At 47.8% G+C, this 18,685-nt stretch overlaps 1 protein-coding gene across 2 annotated transcripts in view; it reads left to right on the forward strand.

Moving 5' to 3' along the window:
* The window catches only part of RPTOR (regulatory associated protein of MTOR complex 1), a 161,218-nt gene extending 143,041 nt beyond the window's left edge, over nucleotides 1–18,177 (forward strand). The window contains exons 29-35 of one of the 2 annotated variants that reach the window (XM_082326775.1): nucleotides 294–341; nucleotides 7,080–7,186; nucleotides 10,291–10,418; nucleotides 10,504–10,590; nucleotides 13,242–13,358; nucleotides 13,962–14,091; nucleotides 15,653–18,177. In XM_082326775.1, coding sequence (XP_082182901.1) covers nucleotides 294–341; nucleotides 7,080–7,186; nucleotides 10,291–10,418; nucleotides 10,504–10,590; nucleotides 13,242–13,358; nucleotides 13,962–14,091; nucleotides 15,653–15,721 — 686 coding nt within the window. In that variant the 3' untranslated portion in view covers nucleotides 15,722–18,177. The remainder of the gene's footprint in view (nucleotides 1–293; nucleotides 342–7,079; nucleotides 7,187–10,290; nucleotides 10,419–10,503; nucleotides 10,591–13,241; nucleotides 13,359–13,961; nucleotides 14,092–15,652) is intronic. The other variant, XM_082326776.1, reaches the window with a different exon arrangement.
* Nucleotides 18,178–18,685: the final 508 nt, after the last annotated feature.

Here is an 18,685-nt window from a genome sequence, read left to right on the forward strand (position 1 = left end):
GACAGTCTCCTTGCTCAAGAAGAAATGTCAAATCTGTGCTGTTGTCAGCCAGCCAGAATACTCACTTCACACATGACAGGCGCCACCGTTGATGGCTTCCCAGGGAACGCTGTGATTGAACTAGTGCCTGCTCTCTGGATGGAGGCATGTGCTGCTCTTGGTGCTTCTGCTTCTCTTTTATGTTCTTTCCTTTAATTTGAGTTGCTTTTTCTAATCCTTTTTTAAGGTTTATTTTTGCTCTCGCTGACCAACTTACCCTTAGCATCAACCCCTTAATCCCTGTCTTCTCACAGGTCTGGCCCGAAGGGTTTCAATCTATCTTGACAGAAGTAAACAGGGAGGTGAGTGCTTTCTTTCCTGTTACCTATGATCAGCTGGGGTGGGAAGGACCTCCTCATCTGGCTTTGGGTTGGTTGACTCGTTGTTTTTTTGGCATTGTTTGAATGACTGCTGGGTCCTTGTGGTTCCTGGAAAGCTTTGCTGCTTCTACCTCTCCCATTCCTCGCCTTGTGTCCGTGTCCCTAACAGCCATGCGAAATGCAGGGAGGGTGTCTCTGCTCTCTAGGTAAGCATAGCCAACCGCTGGGAAAAGGGCATCTTAGGTACTCTGAGCTCTCTGCAGCAAGAGGAGGTGTGGGTGGGATGTACAAGTCTCGCTTTTCCAGGAAGATTTCAAAGCATCCCTGGACAAAAGGGTTTGAATGACAGGTTCCAAACATGAACCGCTGTTAAGCTAATGTGGATTTTACTGGGGTTTATAATACACTTTTGCTATAAAGGTCATGTGAAAAGGAGCAGCTGATTAATCTTTCCCAGGAGGCTTAGAATAGTGGACTTTCGGCAAGGATATGCCTAATAAATTTTACAGATTCTGTCCTTTCACGTGGAAGGAAGGTAAATGAACTCCCCAGCTGCCATCTGTAGAAGCCAGGACTGTGCAGTGTCTGCATTGCTCTGGAGCCTGGCCCCCTCCTCTGCTGCCAAGGTCTTCGGGGGAAACAGATGGCTGATGTGTCAGGGCGCCTTTCTGTGTGTGCACGTCCGTGGACGCTAATGTTGACGTAGTCATCTTGAGTTATTCATCAATTATTAATATTTGCTGACTGATAAAAACTCAAAAATCCACTGGCAAAGGGAAAGGCTAAAATTAGCAAGACTTGGCTGCAGGGAATTCCCCGCTCAGTAAACCGGGCATCCGAACAGTTGAAGGAAATACCAGCCACTCCCTTGCTGGATCGATACTGCTGATGCCAAGCAATCGTGCTCTGTCCCAAGCACACAAATAACTGAGAATCAATAAAAAGCATTCACCAGCGTTTTCCAGCCAGGTGTTCTCCTAGTGAAAAATGCAGCAGAAGGATTCCTTCTCTCCCACTGAAGAAGTCTGAAAAACGAATGAGATTAGCTATTTCTTTGACAGAAAAATACATCAGCAATATTTAGATAAAATACACTAGTTTTGTCACTAAAGCACGGATAATCTGTTCTCATTGCCTAGGCTTCTGTGAGGAATTTTTACCGAAAGAGAGGGGACTGTCTCTTCACTCTCGCATCACTGGGTGCTGGTTTTAGGCAGGAATCACCGGGCTCTGCTGTATTGCAGATCAGCGATAAATTAGAGAAAGAGCAACGGCTTAATGGTCCAGGTCGTATCAGGCCACTGTGCAAGTCAGCCCGGGAATCCCTAAAGTTCGTGTGAGCACAGAGCAAAGCCTGCAGCTGGCGAATTCAGCATCGGGAAGGCAGCCGAGCGAGCAGGAGTCTTGAGATGCATTAGTGTGACCCTCTGCCCAGGCTGCTTCACCCCTGCTCCGTCGGAGCTCTCTTGGGGGGTCTCAGCACACCGCTGCATTACCTCCCGTCGGCACACCTGAATGTGCAATATGAAGAAAGAGACGGCGTTAACAAGAGAATATACCTCTGACCTGTGCCCACCTCTATCCATCGCTGCCTCGTGGGGGTTGTTGGTGCTGATATGTAAACAGCCGTAATCTGTCTTACCTCGAGAAAATTTATACTGATCCCAAGCAAGAAAAAATAAGCACATATTTGCCAGTTCCCTGCTTCCTTCCTGCTCTCCTGGGGCTTCCGAAACAAAGTGAAAGGTGTCAAATACCTGCTCTGCAGAAAAACAGGACCTTGCCCTCTGGAGGCTCACCTCTCCTTTGAATACTGCTGGCTCTTCTGGCGGGCAGGCAGCAATCCAGATGGGAGAGGGTGGAGAGGCAGCCTCGGAGCGTTCTTAGAAACAGAAGTTCAGCTTACTGAAGGGAAGAGAAGAGGAAGGGAAGTTTCACGGGGAGCTGCAGGGCTCTTGAGCTGCATGGGGCAGCCTGCGACAGAGAGGAGCCTTGGCAGAGGGAAGGCTCTAACCTGCAAAAGGAGCTGATCAAATGATCAAACTCAAACAGAGCTTACACTGGAGAACAAGAGGGAGAGAGAAAAGTAGAGTGAGGCTTCCTACATCTCCCCGGGGATTGGTATCGTATCCTTTAGGAATAAGAAGTTTGGGAGAAGCACCTTATTTCTGGTCCTGTTTTCTTATGGCAATAAAATAATTGGAGAATTGCAGCGCCAGGGGTTTGTGTTCTTTTAATTGGATTCCCAGCATCACAGCTACTCTTCTCCCTTGCTGTGCATAGTCCTTGGCATAAGAAGAGTGACACTTTTTGAAAGGATGTTGTAGAAATTAATGATGAGTGAGGTCATACAACCCTCCCGCTGCTTCCTGGAAATTAAAACAGTGATGCGCCTGATTGCTCAACCAGGAGGGCCCATGATTAAAAAATCATCAGTCAGAATCCGAGATGCTTTTATAGTGTTCTATGTAGGTATTCATGATTTCATTGAAATGCCAAGTACAGGTTGGCCACGTTCCAGTGATGTTAAAAATAAGTGCAGACACTTGGAATGCAGCTGCTTTCAACACCAGTGTTATTTACTGAAATTTATACAAGGAACTATCCCATCCAGACAAATCTGTTGCTCGAGGGAATCCTGAGGGAAGAGCCATAGAAAGTTACAGCTTCAAGAACGGCTGTTGGTATGTGTTGCCTTGTGTATAAACTCACATCGTACAGAACTGCAAGTACCTGGGTTAAAAGACCCAAAACCAAACAACCAAAACCAAACAACCAAACAAACAAAACCAACCAAACAAACAAAACCAACCAAACAAACAAAACCAAACAAACAAACAAAACCAACCAAACAAACAAAACCAACCAAACAAACAAAACCAACCAAACAAACAAAACCAACCAACCAAACAAAACCAACCAAACAAAACCAACCAACCAAACAAAACCAACCAAACAAACAAACAAAACGAAAAACCCACCACAAACCTTTAAAAATTTCTTTTCCTGAGCTGTGGGAGATTTGTTGCTCATAATCTGAGAGCATAATATTCCTTATGGGAACATTGTAATCTTAACTAATGATGCATTAACAGAAGTGTATTGGTAGGATGCCTGTTTCTGCAGTTCGTTGGCTTCCGAGTAGCACGGTTGCACTACTGGCCGTTATCAGATGGTCGCATTGGTGTCGCGGCGTTGCCCCTGTTTGCTCCGTTTCTGTAAGTAGGTGGGAGCTTGGAAATAGGGTGGCAGTGCAAAACCTGGCTGCGGGGCTCAGGCAAGGAGCGGAGATTGCATGGGTTCGCAGAGCGTGTTACCTTTTTGCCAGAATGAGGCTGAGAAGCATCGTAGGTGCCAAACGTGCAAGCCAAAAGCCAGCAGGTGAACTGCAGTCTCAGTTGTAACATCCTGGAGCAGGACCTCTGTTAATTAAAAAGGAAATGATAATTAGCATTAAGTCCCGCATTTGTTTCTCATCCCAAAATACTAGAAATTTAACATATAAACATGAGCCAATACTGTATCATTTCCACCATGAAAACGTTTGCTCTTATGTAGAAATAGTTCAGCTATTTATGTCTCATTTCGTACTGTGAGTGTCATCTTTGAATTTAACATTTCACAGTCGGAGGAAGCCTTCCCTTGCGAACGACTTAAATTTATGTACAAAGGCTTTTCTTCTTTTCAGACACGTTTGAATTCTGGTTTAGCATTCCCAGTCGCATCCTGGGGTCCCCTTTCCCCCTTTCCTTCACCCACTTCTTTGTCAGGGCATCGCCTGGGCTGCAGTGGGAGCAGACCCCCGGCCCGGGGCTGGTGCTCGGCACAGGCGCGACCTCTGCAGCCAGGACCCACCATCGTTCCAGGCTGCAGATGGAGCTGGCCCCATCTCCCCGTGCGATGGTGCCAGGAGTTCTCCTGGGCTGCAGCTTTCATGCAAATATTCTGTTATTTCTGGTGCCTGCGTTGTGTGGCGCAATAGGAGCATCCCGTACTCGGAGACTGCCTGGTCCACCCGCCAGCGCTGTGCATCAGAAGCAGCAAAAATGGTGTTGCGTATTTTCTTGAGAGAATAAGAAGGCTGACGAAAGAAAGGGAAGATCCTTTGTTATGGGATGATCAAAATGCTGCACTTCCCTCTTCCGGAGAGCGGAGGTTATCGCTTATATGGACTATTTAAGTTTTATAAGAGAGGCAGGAGCTGCATTGGCTGCTTGGCAGAGCACGAGCCGCACCGTACACCAACGTCACCTCCTTCCTTTCTTTCCACCTGTGGGCTCTGTCAGCTCCTGGTTCGGGATGATCCCTTGTCCTTTCTGTCTGGTCATCTCTCATGGGAGATCTCTCTGCCATTTTACATGAAGTGAAACCCTTCTGGAGCTTCTTCCCTCAGTGAAACTTTCCCTAGCCGCCTAGCTGGCCTTGCTGAATGCCCTCAGTGCTTAAATTCCTGACAGATAAGCCAAGACAAGCACCAAACCCGCCAGTCATGGCTCTGAATTCACCGTCTCTGTCCCCCTCCATAGAAAAGACACCTGGGACCGCAGCAGGCTGGGGACTTGCTACCGATCAAACTGAAGAAAAACATTGTCTTCAAACTGGGGAATGTAACTGGAAAATTGGGAGCTTTAAAACTGCCTAAGAGCACATTGCCTACTTAACTCCATCAGTGATGGTAATGGCGATATCTGTCTCAGCCTGCCAGGTTTATCTTGTCACATGGGCCATAAACAAGATGACAAATGAAAACACTTCAGTGATGTTTATCATCTAAATCACTGCCGGCTTGTTTGCCTCAGATCTCTAGCAGCCCTCTGAGCTGCCAGGCAATCTGAAGTAACGATCAATTTGACTCGCAAGATAAAGATACGAGCTCTCAGCTTAGCTGAGAGCCCCGAATTTCCCGCGGTAAGATGACGGACTGTCAGTAACCGTCAGTAATCTTCTCAGTGGTACGCAGCAAGATCAGGAAAAGGCTTGCATGCGATGCTTAGGAAGGGGAGATGGGCAAAATGTTTTATCTGAATCTGTGCAAAACAAGGTCATTTCGTCATCTTTGAAGAAAACTCGGTGTTTATAGGATGCCTCTGTTGTTTCCTTTGTGCCCTGTAAAGGTGTTTGGTCTGGTAAAAAGCACTTACGGCCCTTTGGTGACAAAGAGCACGTTGGGGTAGGTTTAAATTTCCTGCTGGGGCTAATTCCTAGCAATAAATCGAGATAAATTCACATTTGTACCTTCTGGACAAGCAAGTCGCGGAGTGGAAATACAGGAATCCCACTGAAGGCAGCTGCGAATGGCTCGGAGCAGGAGCCTGCAGTCCTGATGCATTGCGGAGTGCTTTCTGACTCCGGCTTGCGCGGCGTTATAAAATATTTCTCAGCACCGGAGTCTCAGTTTGGCATGGACGAGAGGATGAACCGCTGCTTCTGCAAGGCAAGGATGCTGCTTCTGCCTCTGCCGAAGGGAGAGCCCTCCCCGAGGAGATGAAAACAAACCCAAAACCTGGAGTTCTTGTCTGGTTTCCTCGTGTAGCGCTCCTGGGGCTTTTTGTTTGTGTTTTTAATGGATGAATAAGAGTCTTCCTGGAAAACCCGCAGGTTTGGGGTTGGTCAGTCTTTGCAGCATAAAAAGCAAAAGATAATTGGTGTACAGCTCTCCGCTTTAAGCAAAACGTTTCTGTACTGTGGAGGTGGCACACAGGTACAAAGAAGTCCCTACTAATTAAATGTACAAGAATTGTTCCTCGGAGATTTCCCCTGCCGAGTCAGGGCCTTCATTGGCAGCTATTTCCCGAGTCCCCATGTCTGGTTTGTTCTGATGCTTGCGTGCTCTGTGGTTAGGAGAGCCAACTTGCTCGATGACTTTTGGACATCTTATTCCCCCCGCTGGGAAAGGAGGTGACGTACAGTTACTCTTCTCTGGAAATTGCCGTACCGGCAAAGTTCATGAGTTCACGCAGTCCACCAACCCGTCTGTAAGCAGGTGCCCATGTCAGGTGCTTTGGGGATAGAAAATCCCTTGTAATTCTCTTGCAGCATGGATGGGACATTTTTCTAAACTTCACCTAGCAATCAGTTTACGCCCTTAAAGATGAGGAGCAAAAGCTCTCGTAAATGCATTTGAGCTAGTGTAATTGCAGAATGTTCCCCTCCTTATCTGTCTGTATAGCAAATTGGTTTTTACTCCTACCAAGCTGTTTAATTCAGTATCTTGCAGCAATGACTTTGCTATTCCTTGTTTAGAAACATCTCCCCTTAGCCACGTATTTCTATTAGAATGAGGAGTCAGGGTAATCCAGAGGCTCTCAGGTCTTGCTGTGTGAGATGTCACCGGTTTAATCTACTTCGATCATCATTTAATCCAATGTTCTCGTAAAGTGGTGGATAATGTATTAAGAGTCCCTTGGAAGTCCCCAGTAGCTTGGCAAAGTCCCTGGAAGGCTGTATTCGCCTGCCTGCGGGGGCCATCTGCACCTCGGCTTTTCTAAGCACTTAAGCTAGCCAAGGGGTCAAAGACATATTTTGGACGCAAAACCAGGACCAGCTGATTTGATCCCGTTTGGAAGACGTATGGATATGTGTGTATGTAATTTTAAATTTCCTCTAATAACCATAGTTTCTGTAGCATGAGGTCACAAAAATCCGGTGTTAAAATTAGTGCAGCTCTGCCCGTGCTGATGTGGGGAGTAATTTGCGTGCCCTGCCTGTGTTTTATCTTAGGAGCAGGAATGGTAGTCGACTGGGAACAAGAAACCGGGCTCCTGATGACATCGGGAGACGTGAGGATAATCCGGATCTGGGACACAGACCGGGAAATGAAAGTACAGGTAACACCTGCGGGTTTGTCCCGTTCGCCTTTTCCCTCCCAGAACACATCCCATGCAGTGAGTTACCCTGTGCCAGCCAAAGCATCTGAGACCCCTCTGTGAAGAGCTGAGAGGTTCTGGAGCTTCTGCTTCCCTGCTTCAGAGTCATGTTACCAGATAAATAAAAATACGCACGTACTTAGTAAGCGTGTCAGGTCTTTCCTGGAAGCTGCTGCTGTTATTCTGGGTGGTGTGCAGTAGTGTTTGGGAGAGGTGAGGCTGTGAAATCCAGAGGCAGGCACCAGGATGCAGATAAGGGTTTCCTCTTAGCATATAACTGAAATAGTGTAAAAATTCTTGAGGAAATTCAGGGTGAGTTGGGTCGATGATGGAGGATTCGGGCTTACTGCTGCCATCTCTGCTTCTCTGGGAAGCACACAGAGGCGATGACAGAGCAACGCTGCTCTCGTGCCTATCAGCCAAAGGTCTGTTTTCAGGAAAGCTGCATCCACGCAGAGAGCGCTTACGTACCTGCTCAGTCCGCTCCCGAGCCGGGACCCGCGTGCTCAGCAGGACAGAAACGCGAGCATTTCCTAACCGTGCACTGGTGATGTGCAGCCAGTGGAATTGTTGCTGGCTTTGGCCAGCCGGACTCAGGTCGGAAGCTTGCTCCATGTTGTCTGGCCCTGGTATCCAAGGATGAAGATGCCTGCGAGCCTGCTGGCAGCTCCCTCGGCGTCCCCGCGTCTCCCTGGGGAGCTCTGCAGACCCGCACGCTGGGGCACCCTGGGGTGTTCGCATCTCACCGCTGAAAACAGGCAGCACGAAAGCAGTATGTCAGTCGTACGTGGCTTTCGGTGCAGTGTAATGGGGAAAAGACGCTGCAAGCGTCGATGTCAGTTGTAATCAAATGGAAGTTTCTCAGAAATTATACGGACAAGCAGCTGGTCTGTGAGAATGGAGTCACCGTGCTGGAGAAAAAAGGAAGACTAGTTTTCAAAGCTTATAGGAATTAATTACCCTTGGATGAACATTAATTACGACACTTTGACCCTGCAATGCAGGATAATTAAGCCTATGTTAATCTTAATTACTTTCACATACTATTTTTTCTATGTAAATTAGGGAACGGCAAAATTCAGGAGGTGAAAATCTTTTAAATTATGATGATTAACGATTGCACTGAAAGTATCTAAAAACATGTTGTTTCTTTTTTAATTGCAAAGATTGGTCGTATTGAAATTCAAGTGATTGAAACTTCCTGAGTCAGTAACACTGGAAAAGTGAAATTCAACACAAAGAGCAGCGAAGCTATGTAATCCAAGCTAATAAAGGTGCCTTCCCACTCTTTGAACTACAAAACGTGTACCTCTGGAAGCGCTTGGGATGCAGCCGAAGAAACAAGTGCTTCATTTTCACTTCTGCTGATTGTTCCTGCTTCAAAGACAGGATCTGGGTTTAGGCAGTTAGAGGAGCTGCTGAGAACAGCCCCGAAGGTTGGTGCCTCCAGCCAGCAGCTTCTCCGCTCCAGCTGAGGCTGCGAATAGCGGCTAGGAAAGGTGAACGTGCACAGAAGCGAAAATAGGATAGAAGTGTGAAATGAGCTAATGCAGTTCTACCGTGCCTCCTGATTGTTACCCTACTTTTTCAGTGCTGATTAGTTTTTTTACCTGTTTTAATTGAAAATATTTTTCCTTGTAACAGGTATAGACATTATTCCAAGCAATTCTTTTGCTTATAGCAAGTAAAAAGGGGGAAAGTAGCAGCATTAGAGTAAGAGTGCACAACGTGTTCCCAGCACAGCTGTCCTCGTGAGCTCCAGTTTTCTTTTTCCATGTCGGTTTTTTTTTCTAATACACCCAGTGTCTGGCATCTAATGAGATAACCTGGATCTACTTGTCACGTGTCCTAACGCGGGGATTGATAGGTGGCACAGCACTGGCTCGCTTGATCTTGCGTAAGTGATTCTCCGGTGCTGTATTGTAGTCAGTCTAAGGCTTACGTGTCTACTCTGACGTTGTTCAGGAGCACCAGAGCTGCCTCACCCCCGGCTGTGATGAAGAGGAAGGTCGCGCTTAGTCTGCTTAGCTTGGCCCATTTGCACCAACCGCCGGGGCTCTGCAGAGGTGTAGTGATGGTCCTAATGATGAAAGGAGGAAGAGAGCTAAGTGTTTAAAAAGTAAAATAAAAAATAAAAAGAAACTGAAAGAAATGGGCTTCGTTACTGATAACTGGAGCCATTCTGAGTAAAAGGAACTACCTTCTGGTAAAATCATTTTATTGTTTCCAGGGGCCCAGTATGGTTTTTTGTCTGGCACAGATGAAAAAAAAAGCTTCTTTTACAAGAGGCATTTGAATAATTTCCTAGAACTTACTTGAGTGTTGATTTGATGCACAAAAAGGGCTAATACCTTGCAGCTTTTTGCCTTTTTTTGCATAGGTGGTATTATCTATAGCATACTATATGTTTGGGTTTATATGTGGCCTTATATATGCCATTACAACTTTTTGCCTTCTACAGGTATGTTTGTCTTATATATAACTTATATTTGTCTTATATATGACTCTTCTCCTCCAAATATATACAGTCCCTCCTGCCATTCCAATGGCACGTACAACTTGTACACAACAAAGATGGTTTATGGAGAAATAACTCCTCTGGCCATTTATTTTAACTAATTAGATATTCTTAATAGAGAATAAGATTAACTCCTCCTTCCCAAAACAGACCTTGCCTCCGTTGGGGTTTATAAAGCGGAATGATTTGCAAAAGCTGGTTTTGCTGGAATTCCTCCTCTGGGCCTGGCTCTTTGGGTCGATCTGTGGGACTTGTGGCTCCAACACACGGCAGCAGCAGTGACTGTCGTCCCCAGGGTCACCACCCCATCATTTCTGGCCGTGTCCAGAGAGCCTGAAGGAAAACTTCACACCGACACAGTGTCAGGGTGTTCCGCGTGACAGGTGGAAACTCTGCTTTAGTTTTGGGCTGATGTACAGAATGGGGAAGGGACGAGGAGGAGGACACAGGGTCCATCTGGTTTAGCACCTTGACTCTAGTGCCTTCTCTTTGGGGCTCTAGACTTGAAGACACATCATGGTCTCAGCTTTGTGTGCTTTCTCCCTAGGATATCCCCACCGGAGCTGACAGCTGTGTGACCAGCCTCTCGTGTGATTCTCATCGTTCATTAATTGTGGCGGGGTTGGGTGACGGCTCCATCCGCGTGTTTGACAGGAGGATGGCTCTGAGTGAATGGTAACTACCCGTCCTTCCCGGCTATGGTGGGAACCTCACGTTTCCTCCTCCTTCCCTTCAAAATGTTTCTCTGCTTGATCCTCAGCCGTGTCATGACCTACCGAGAGCACACGGCCTGGGTGGTGAAAGCATACTTGCAGAAACATCCCGAAGGCAACATCATGAGTGTCAGGTAAAAGAGATTTTACTGTTTGAGCTGTTTTCTCTTAAACAGAGTTTGCTTTTCTATTTCAAATCTGCCTCTGGTGTTTCAAGAGCTGAGAGGGTAAAGCTCTTTAGTTCGACGTTTGGTTCAGTAATTAAGTCCTGCTCCAAACTCAGTGGAGAGAAGGCAAAAAGAAATGTGAAGCTTTCCTTGGAAGCCTGTTAGTGAGGTTTGAGAGTAAACAAGAAGGCGTCTTTGCTGAAATCACTATCACGAGGCATGTGAGGGAGGAATGGAGTGAACCAGAAACCTAAGCTAGATATAGTATATCTTATGGTTGTTCTTCTTTATTGCCAACATTTCCGTGGGGTCATTTGAGAGAGAACATGAGAAGGAAGGTTGATGTTGCATCTGTTGGGCATATTGCTGTGCAGGATTACTTTGCTGTCTAGCAATTTTCTACACATAAATCCATTTCTGCTGCCTGGTAAATACTGCGGAGAGAGCTGCATATACTTATTTGGCCATTAAAGAACAGCAGAATATTATTTATTGTCACAAAGCCACTGTTTGCCCACAAAGAGGCTCTTTTTCTTGATTACAAAATGAAAACAAAACATAATTTTCTGGGATTCAGAATGTTCCTGAGGTGGGGGATGGGCTGGCAGAAATGTATTAAGACTTTCAGAAAGGGGATTATGTGATGCAGCTGCCAGATTTGTCGAGCTCACATATTAGAGTTTTTAATCTTCCTTTCTGTAATCTCCTTCAGCAATCCCAGGGGTCAGGCCCGTACGCTTGGCCAGTCTGAAGGCTTGGGTTTTCCCTCTCCTTAGTGCCCTTCTCAGCACGTGGTGCTTTCTCTTGGGATTGAAGAGGTATGAGAAGACGTTGTACTTCAAAAGACAGGTCTGGTCTCATCCCAAAGGAACTTGGTTTGTTGAGACAAGCCACCTTGCTCTCAGTTTCTCCCAGTTCACTCTCTTCTTCAGTTGACAGCAAGATCCAAGAAGAACAAACGTTAGGATGTAGCGAGGTCTTGGTCTAGCTATTTCCAGAAAAACTTGAAGGCATTGTATTGCTTGTGCAGCCGTTCTCTGAACCTCAGAGAAACTTCTCTGGACCAGAGGCAAGAGTTTGTAACACAGGACTGGTGGCTCTGGTGAGCTGGATCCTGCGGCTCTCCATTGCCCGGCACTGGTTCACCACGTGATACTGTGTTCAGCCGCTTTGATCTACGTGCTAGTGCCACCACACTGCTTCTAATTAACCGTCAGGTCTGCTTTCATCAGGCTGACAGCGTTGCTAGAAAAGGTCCTGCAACACCTTCTGAATACCCTGGTTTAGTAGCTTAGCTGTTGTTGACTTGTCGTTGCCTGTTCTTGTTCAGCTGGGATGTGTTTTCTTATGTAGTCCCTCATCACAGAACTTCACTTCCATTTTAAAGCTCTTGCATGGCCTTCCAGTACATTCAGAACTATTTTCAAGTCTTATTAAGGTTCAAAGCTTTAAATGAATTTACTGTATATTTGATCTCTCTCAAACAATATTTCCATCTAGTCCTTAGGATCTAAATCAACCTCGAGTTTAATTTGTCTTGAATTTAATTATGTGACAGCTGGAGTTGCAGCTTCTTATAATGATATAAGTAGTCCTCTATAACAGCCTTTTGATCAGTATTGGATATTCTAGAGGTAAAGAAACCAAAGGCAATATGCTTCTTAATGCTTTCATTGTTCTTAATTCTATAGGGTGATTCACAGTTGTATGGCCATCAGTGACTTGGAAAAAAAAAAACACTTGAAAAGTTGTGGTGACAAAAGCCTTACTTCTGCTGCCAGCAGAATAAGATCAGATGAGTTGATTTTGAATTTAGTTTCCATAAGAGACTTTTCTGTTTGTCTTTCTGTACCTCAGTTGAGCAGTCTCTTAGAAGGAGCTCAGAAGAGCAGAGGTACCATAGCAAAATCTTCAGTCCTCGGTGCCAGGGCTGTAGGAAAAGATGCACCCTCTCCACATCTACCAGACATGATCGCACTGATGTATTTCAGAGAGATCACTTAACAACAAAAGAAATAATTTGTGTTTGAAAGGTGCTTGATCTACTAAGCACGATATCTTGCCACTGCCGCTATTGCTTTCCCCACCCTCTCTTCCCTGATAAAGTCATTAACGGGACTGACGCATCGCCTGAGCGTTAGCAGGGTTCGTTACGCCTGGTCCACAGAGTACTTTGGACAGCAAGGACTTGTGCATCTGTGTCCAGACATTTGGCATAATGGATGGTACCAGCAGATCCCATCTGGTTAGAGTTTTCTAATACAATTTCCTACTGTGAAAAGGAGAAGGAATTTGGGTCTGACACGCAGCTCGGTATATTGAGTATGACATAGCAGTAAAGGCACTTATAGCCAGCGATGAGCTGTAAGCGATACAAGTAATAATGGATCGCTGCTGAGGGCAGAGGCAGAGCTGTTTGCACAGCATTTAGCGCGTACCAAATATAAGTGACGTCGGTGGGAATTCAGCCGTACCGACGGAGAAGGCAAGGGTGCGTGTCTTTAGCCTAATTTTCTGGTCAGGGTGGTCAGCTCACAGACAGACATATGGCTCAGTTTTCTGGGCTTTAGGATCTGGTTTGGGTACAGCCTGACGTTGTGAAACTCATGTGTTGGCAGTGTAAACGGAGATGTGCGGTTCTTTGACCCCCGGATGCCAGAGTCCATGAAGGTCCTTCAGATAGTCAAAGGGCTGACGGCCCTTGACATTCACCCCCAGGCCAACCTCTTTGCATGGTAAGTTTTAGTTTCATCTCCTGCATCCCTGGAGTGGACAGAAGGGATAATTTGGCTCTGCAGACATCATTCATGGGGTTTTTTTGCTGGTTTTGTTGTTTGTTTTAACCTCACTGCAAACAGTGCAGCTTCTTCCCCATGTTTGCAGCTCAGGAATTTTATCCCTTGCATGCATTAGTGAAACCTCTGCACCGGTGACTTGAAGTGATGGTGTACGGTCTTACGCTCCTGTGTCAGATCCCCGTTCAAAGTCAGCATGTGTATTTTTGGGCTCTGAGTTGGGACCAGCAACCGTTCCACAGCCACGTATCCTGGAGGTGGTTGGGGGGTCTGCTCTCAGTGAGTGTGTGCATCAGCTCTTCGTGTTTTTCTGTCTCAGTCCTGCAGCGTAACAGGTAACCGCGGTTCCAGCCGTTCTGTAAATACCTCTGCCCTGAGGTTGCCATGCTACAGTTGAAGTCAGTCTCCCCACTTACAAGAACTCATTGCACACCCGTCTGATAACAGCTCAGGCCGACACAGCTGAAAAGGGGGCTGCAGGCAGCAATGTTGTGGTTACCACAGCATTCTCGGTGACACCATGTTCTCTTGATTCCCTTCTAGTGGCTCAATGAATCAGTTCACCGCAATCTACAATGGAAACGGGGAGCTGATCAACAATATCAAATACTACGATGGTTTTATGGGACAAAGAGTTGGAGCCATCAGCTGCCTGGCTTTCCATCCTCACTGGGTCTGTATTCTGTGGTTTGGGATTTTGGAATTTGCATGTCTTAATGTCCGTGTCGGAAGAAGGAAAGGCGCAGAGACTCCTCTAGCGCAGAGAGGTGCTGCCCCAGCCTGGTCTTCTGAGGATGCTTTGAGCCTGACTCAGCCCAGGCCCTTCAGTGCTTGTCCTCCAGGCTGTTCCAGACGACCACACTGGCGGTGCCGCTGGCGCTGCTGGTTTGTGAGGTGCACCTACGACTAGAACAGGACTCCCAGTGGCTGAGCCCTTTTTACTTGCAGATCGACGTGATATACTGTTCCCATTTCTTTCCATCGCTCTGGGACTGCAGCCTGGCTTAGCTCTGTAGTTCTTGCCACAGAAGTTGTCCAAGGTGAATTTGCCTGGAGCTGACTGGAGAGGTGTGCAGTCTCTCACTTCCAGCACGCAAAATTTTATGTGCTTATTTATTCCGTGCCTCTTCTCTTGCAGACGGTAGGCTCACCCCTGTGTCTCTGGGGCTGCTTTTACACCGCCTTATGTAAGGCTTTAGGAAGACCTGATGCTGTGCAGTAGAAAAACTGCACGTCAGAAAAATGAGAGAACCGCAAAAATTAAAGGCATAAGCTGATAAAGTCTAGAATGAATCAGAGTAAACAGGAAATTTCAGAATATGTCACAGCTGAGGTGGCTCTGCAGTAGTCATTAGAGAGGGAATCTGGTTGCTACTTAATTAGGAGGCAGGTGCCCATCTGCATTATGGACTTCTGCTCACCCAGAGATGAGAATAAATGAAGGAGACTGAAAGCCTAAGAAAACAATGTAAATGGATAGGAAAAACAGGAGGAGGTTAAAGAAGGCATTTAGACGGAGAGTTATTTTAGAAACCTGCAGATCAGAACACAAATATTTAATATGTAATGGGAGAGAGCGGTGGGAATGATAAAAGGCCTGGCGGAGAGGAGGGAAGAGCTGTGCTGTCCTGCGAGTGGGTATTAGCTGGGCAGGGAGAGGGAAGGCAGTTTTCCTGCCTAGGCTATACGCATTTTACATCCTGAAGATAGCAGGGTTAAAGGAAAACTCATCTCCTCCCCAGTTTTGAAAAGCTGCTTTGCACGAAGCTAAAGAGTGATTTTGCTGTCCTACAGTTTGGGGGACAGAAGAAAGAAGTGGCTAATCGTTTGAAATGTTTTGCTCTTTAAATAAGCAAACAAAGCAAGCCCTGTCCAGCGCGGGTCTCCGTGGCTGGGATTGCTCCTGGGCCGCTCAGTGGAGGGAATGCTCATTTTCAGTCCAGGCGACTGTTCCTAACTAGCAGATTTGCAGTCATTTAGAAAAATTATGTTAGTAGTTGGCAACTAATAGTCACCATAATTTTTCCCTCTGGCTGAAATGGGCACATAACTCGCTGGGACGATGTAGGTGCTGGCAGAAATGTCGTCAGAGCTGCGTTGGCAGATGCACTTAAGAGCTTTTGAGCATCTGGGCGTTACTGCTGAAAATGTCGACGGTTACCATTTTGTCTGTGATGTGCCTCTCATTACTGCGTGACACCTGTACGTTTATCCCCGATTTGCTCTTTCCACAGCCTCATCTGGCAGTCGGAAGCAATGACTACTGCATCTCGGTGTACTCGGTGGAGAAGCGGATCAGATAACGGCTCGTGGCAGCAGCACTGGAGAAGGGAGTCCCAGCGGGCAGGGCCGTGTCTCACCCATAATGTACATAGTGAAATTATCGACTTGAATGTTTAGTGTTGGCTGCTGCTGCAACCCATAACTTGAACATTTTTCTTCTGACTTAGCTACTGATTATTTTGACAAGGGGAAGAGAGACAATCTCCTTTTCTGTTTGTTGGTTTTTGTTTTTTTTCCCCCCCCAGCTATATCCTCTAAAAGCTACAGAAAAGGAACATTTTATTTTTGTTTCCAGTGGTTGGCTTCTCTGTTAGAAACACGGCTCCTGAGCTTGGAAGGACTGGATGAGGCAATACCCTTGAAAAGGGCTTTTTGGTTTAGTCTTTGTTTCTTTGTTTTGCTGGAGCGTAGGTTGCTTTAAGGACTGAAGTCAGGACTCACCTACAGCTCCGTGCGTTCGACCAGACCACGGGACCCCTCCAGCTGCTGCCTACCCTGTGCCAAACAGTAATTCCTCCGGCAGGGCAGCGAGACCCGAGGTGTCCGTCTGCAGAACAACGTACGTGCTCCTGCACCGCCTGAACGTGGGCAAGCGAGGCAGGAAAGCGTCTCCTCTGCACGAACCTTGGCCTGTCTGCAGCGTCCTCTCCAGTGGAAGCAGAGACAGAAGGCGACTTGGTGGCAAGGGGAGGCAGGGGTCCTGAGGAAAGGGGCTTGAGGAGATGAGAGGAGCAGGGCAGGATGCCACCGTCCCGTAAAGTTGCACATACAGGAAGAAGAGGGCAGAAAGAGAACGGACATCTCTGACGTCCCAACAAGCCTGGAGCAAGTCACTCACGTAACCACTTTCCACCCAAGCACACGGTGCTGGTGGGGAGGTCTGGGGTGTCTCAGTCACTGTCCTTCTGCCCACAGTGAACTCCACAAACACATTTGATAGCCTGGGAGCTCTGCCCAGGCAGCGAGGGAGGCTCCAGGTTCAAGCCACGGGCTTTCGTTTCTCTCCAGTACGCTAATATTGAGCAAGGTGATGGTCAGGAGAATTTGCACACTTGCTGCTGTGTGTATGCAGCTGCACGCATCGTGTGGACGTGGCTGTGGCTTGTCTGTCTGTCCCTGCAGAGCTGGGCGTGTAACCACACATGGTCTGAGCACGAGAGAATCACTAAAGGAGGGGGAAGACAGCAGGTCGTCCTGCTTTGAGCAAAACAGCTTTGTCCCAGGGGAAAGCCTGCTCCATCTTCTGCACCTTCCATGTCTGAATAATGAATGTTTCTGTCCCTTGAAATCCATGATGGGTCTGGAGATGGGTGTGGGGAAGGGGTAGGCAAAGCCAAAGGGCAGGTTTCTTTCAAGTGGTCGCTGCCGAGCTGGCCAAGAACAGAACTTGCACGGTGCAAAAATCCCTGCAGCGACAAAGGTTGACCTGCTGAGTCCAGAAGCCCCCAGTTTTTCTTCCAGCCGGTATCGCGGGGTCCGCAGGCTCCCAGCAAACTGCCAGCGACGAGGCTGACAGTAAAGGAACTACCAGTGAGGGAGGGGGTGAGAAACGTTCTCTCCCCGTGCGGATGGCGGCTTCACCTCTGCCACGGTGCCTGCGGAGCGCGTCCGACCTGTCGCTGCTCCCCGTACACCAGATAATCTTGTTTCCTCGATGCGTTGAGGCAGCTGGGCCACGCAGGGGTCATGGAGTTGGCCCGCTGGCTGGCCCGGGCTTGCCGCAGGGAATGCAAAGTGCCGTACGCGCGTCTGGATACCGGCTTCGGTGGGGGTCCTTGAACCATGGCGGTGGAGCAGACGCCAAAGGCTGGGCGCTGGGTCCTTACCCTGAGCGCCGTCGCTGTCCCCCCGTAGCAGGGAGGCCGAGGGCCACTTCGCAGGATGACGAATCAAAGGCTTTAAACTTAAGAAAAACTACCTAGAAGTCCACTTTTGAGTTACCAAAAGTTAATTATGGTCTAACAGAGCTGTGCCTCTTCCCGACCCGCTGAGCGGCTCCCGTGCTGCGCCGGCGTCGGTCCCAGCGGTACGCGTCTCCTCCGTCCCGCCCGCGCCGGGAGCCGGCGAGGGGCCGGCAAGCGTGGAGCCAGAGTTTGGGATCTACACGTAACCGATTCACATACAGAGCTTAAAAAAAAACAATAGATTTTTAACTTCTATCAGTGTATTCATGAAAGGAACAAGAAATACCTGGCAAAATGCGAAGGTGCGTGGTGGGAAGCTGCTGCTCCCGGTGCCAGCCGGCCCCTGCGGCCAGGAGGTGGGTTTTTAACTAACTCGGCCTGTTTAGCTTTCATCTAAGCGTGTGCGTGTGTGGGCTGTGTGTTCACAGGTCTGATGCAGAGATTCAATCATGAAGTTTAACCGAGGATCTGGAAAGCATCCTACCTAAAAGTTCACTTATCTCTATTTATTTTACAAAAATAAAAAAAAAAAAACATTAAAAAAACCACACGATTGTAATGTGAGAGTAAAACAATTACAAACAAATAAATGGTTAATAAAAAATAAATACAGGAACACTTCCCGGTCTGAGGATCGTTTCCTGGGGCGAAGCGGGGAGGGGGGACAGCTACGGCCCCAGAGGGAGCCAAGTTAAGTTTTTAGGTGACCCGCTGGGTGCTTCTGGGCACTTTCTGCGCTGTCCCCTTCTCAGGGCATCCCGTCCACCAGCGCGGTGACCGGTGCTCCTGTGGTCCTGCCGCGTCCCGGCTGAGAGACCGAATCCCCGCCAGCGCCGCACGTCCCCGTTCTGGTGTCAGCGGTGGAAGCACGGGGGGCTGGGGGTCTCTCCCGGCTGGACCCGGAGGCACTGGGTGGCACAGGCGTCCCACCCGGCGCTGCTGGGGGAGCCACCTTCCACGTGGGTTTATTTCTATTATTTTTCCCCCCACCCCGCTCTGCAGGACGGCGTTTTGCTTGCGGCAGCAGCGTGGAAGCGAGGACCGGTCTCTAATCGCTTTCTCCAGAGGCGAAACCGTAAT

Source organism: Platalea leucorodia (assembly GCF_965183815.1).
Source record: "Platalea leucorodia genome assembly, chromosome: 14".
Taxonomy (NCBI): domain Eukaryota; kingdom Metazoa; phylum Chordata; class Aves; order Pelecaniformes; family Threskiornithidae; genus Platalea; species Platalea leucorodia.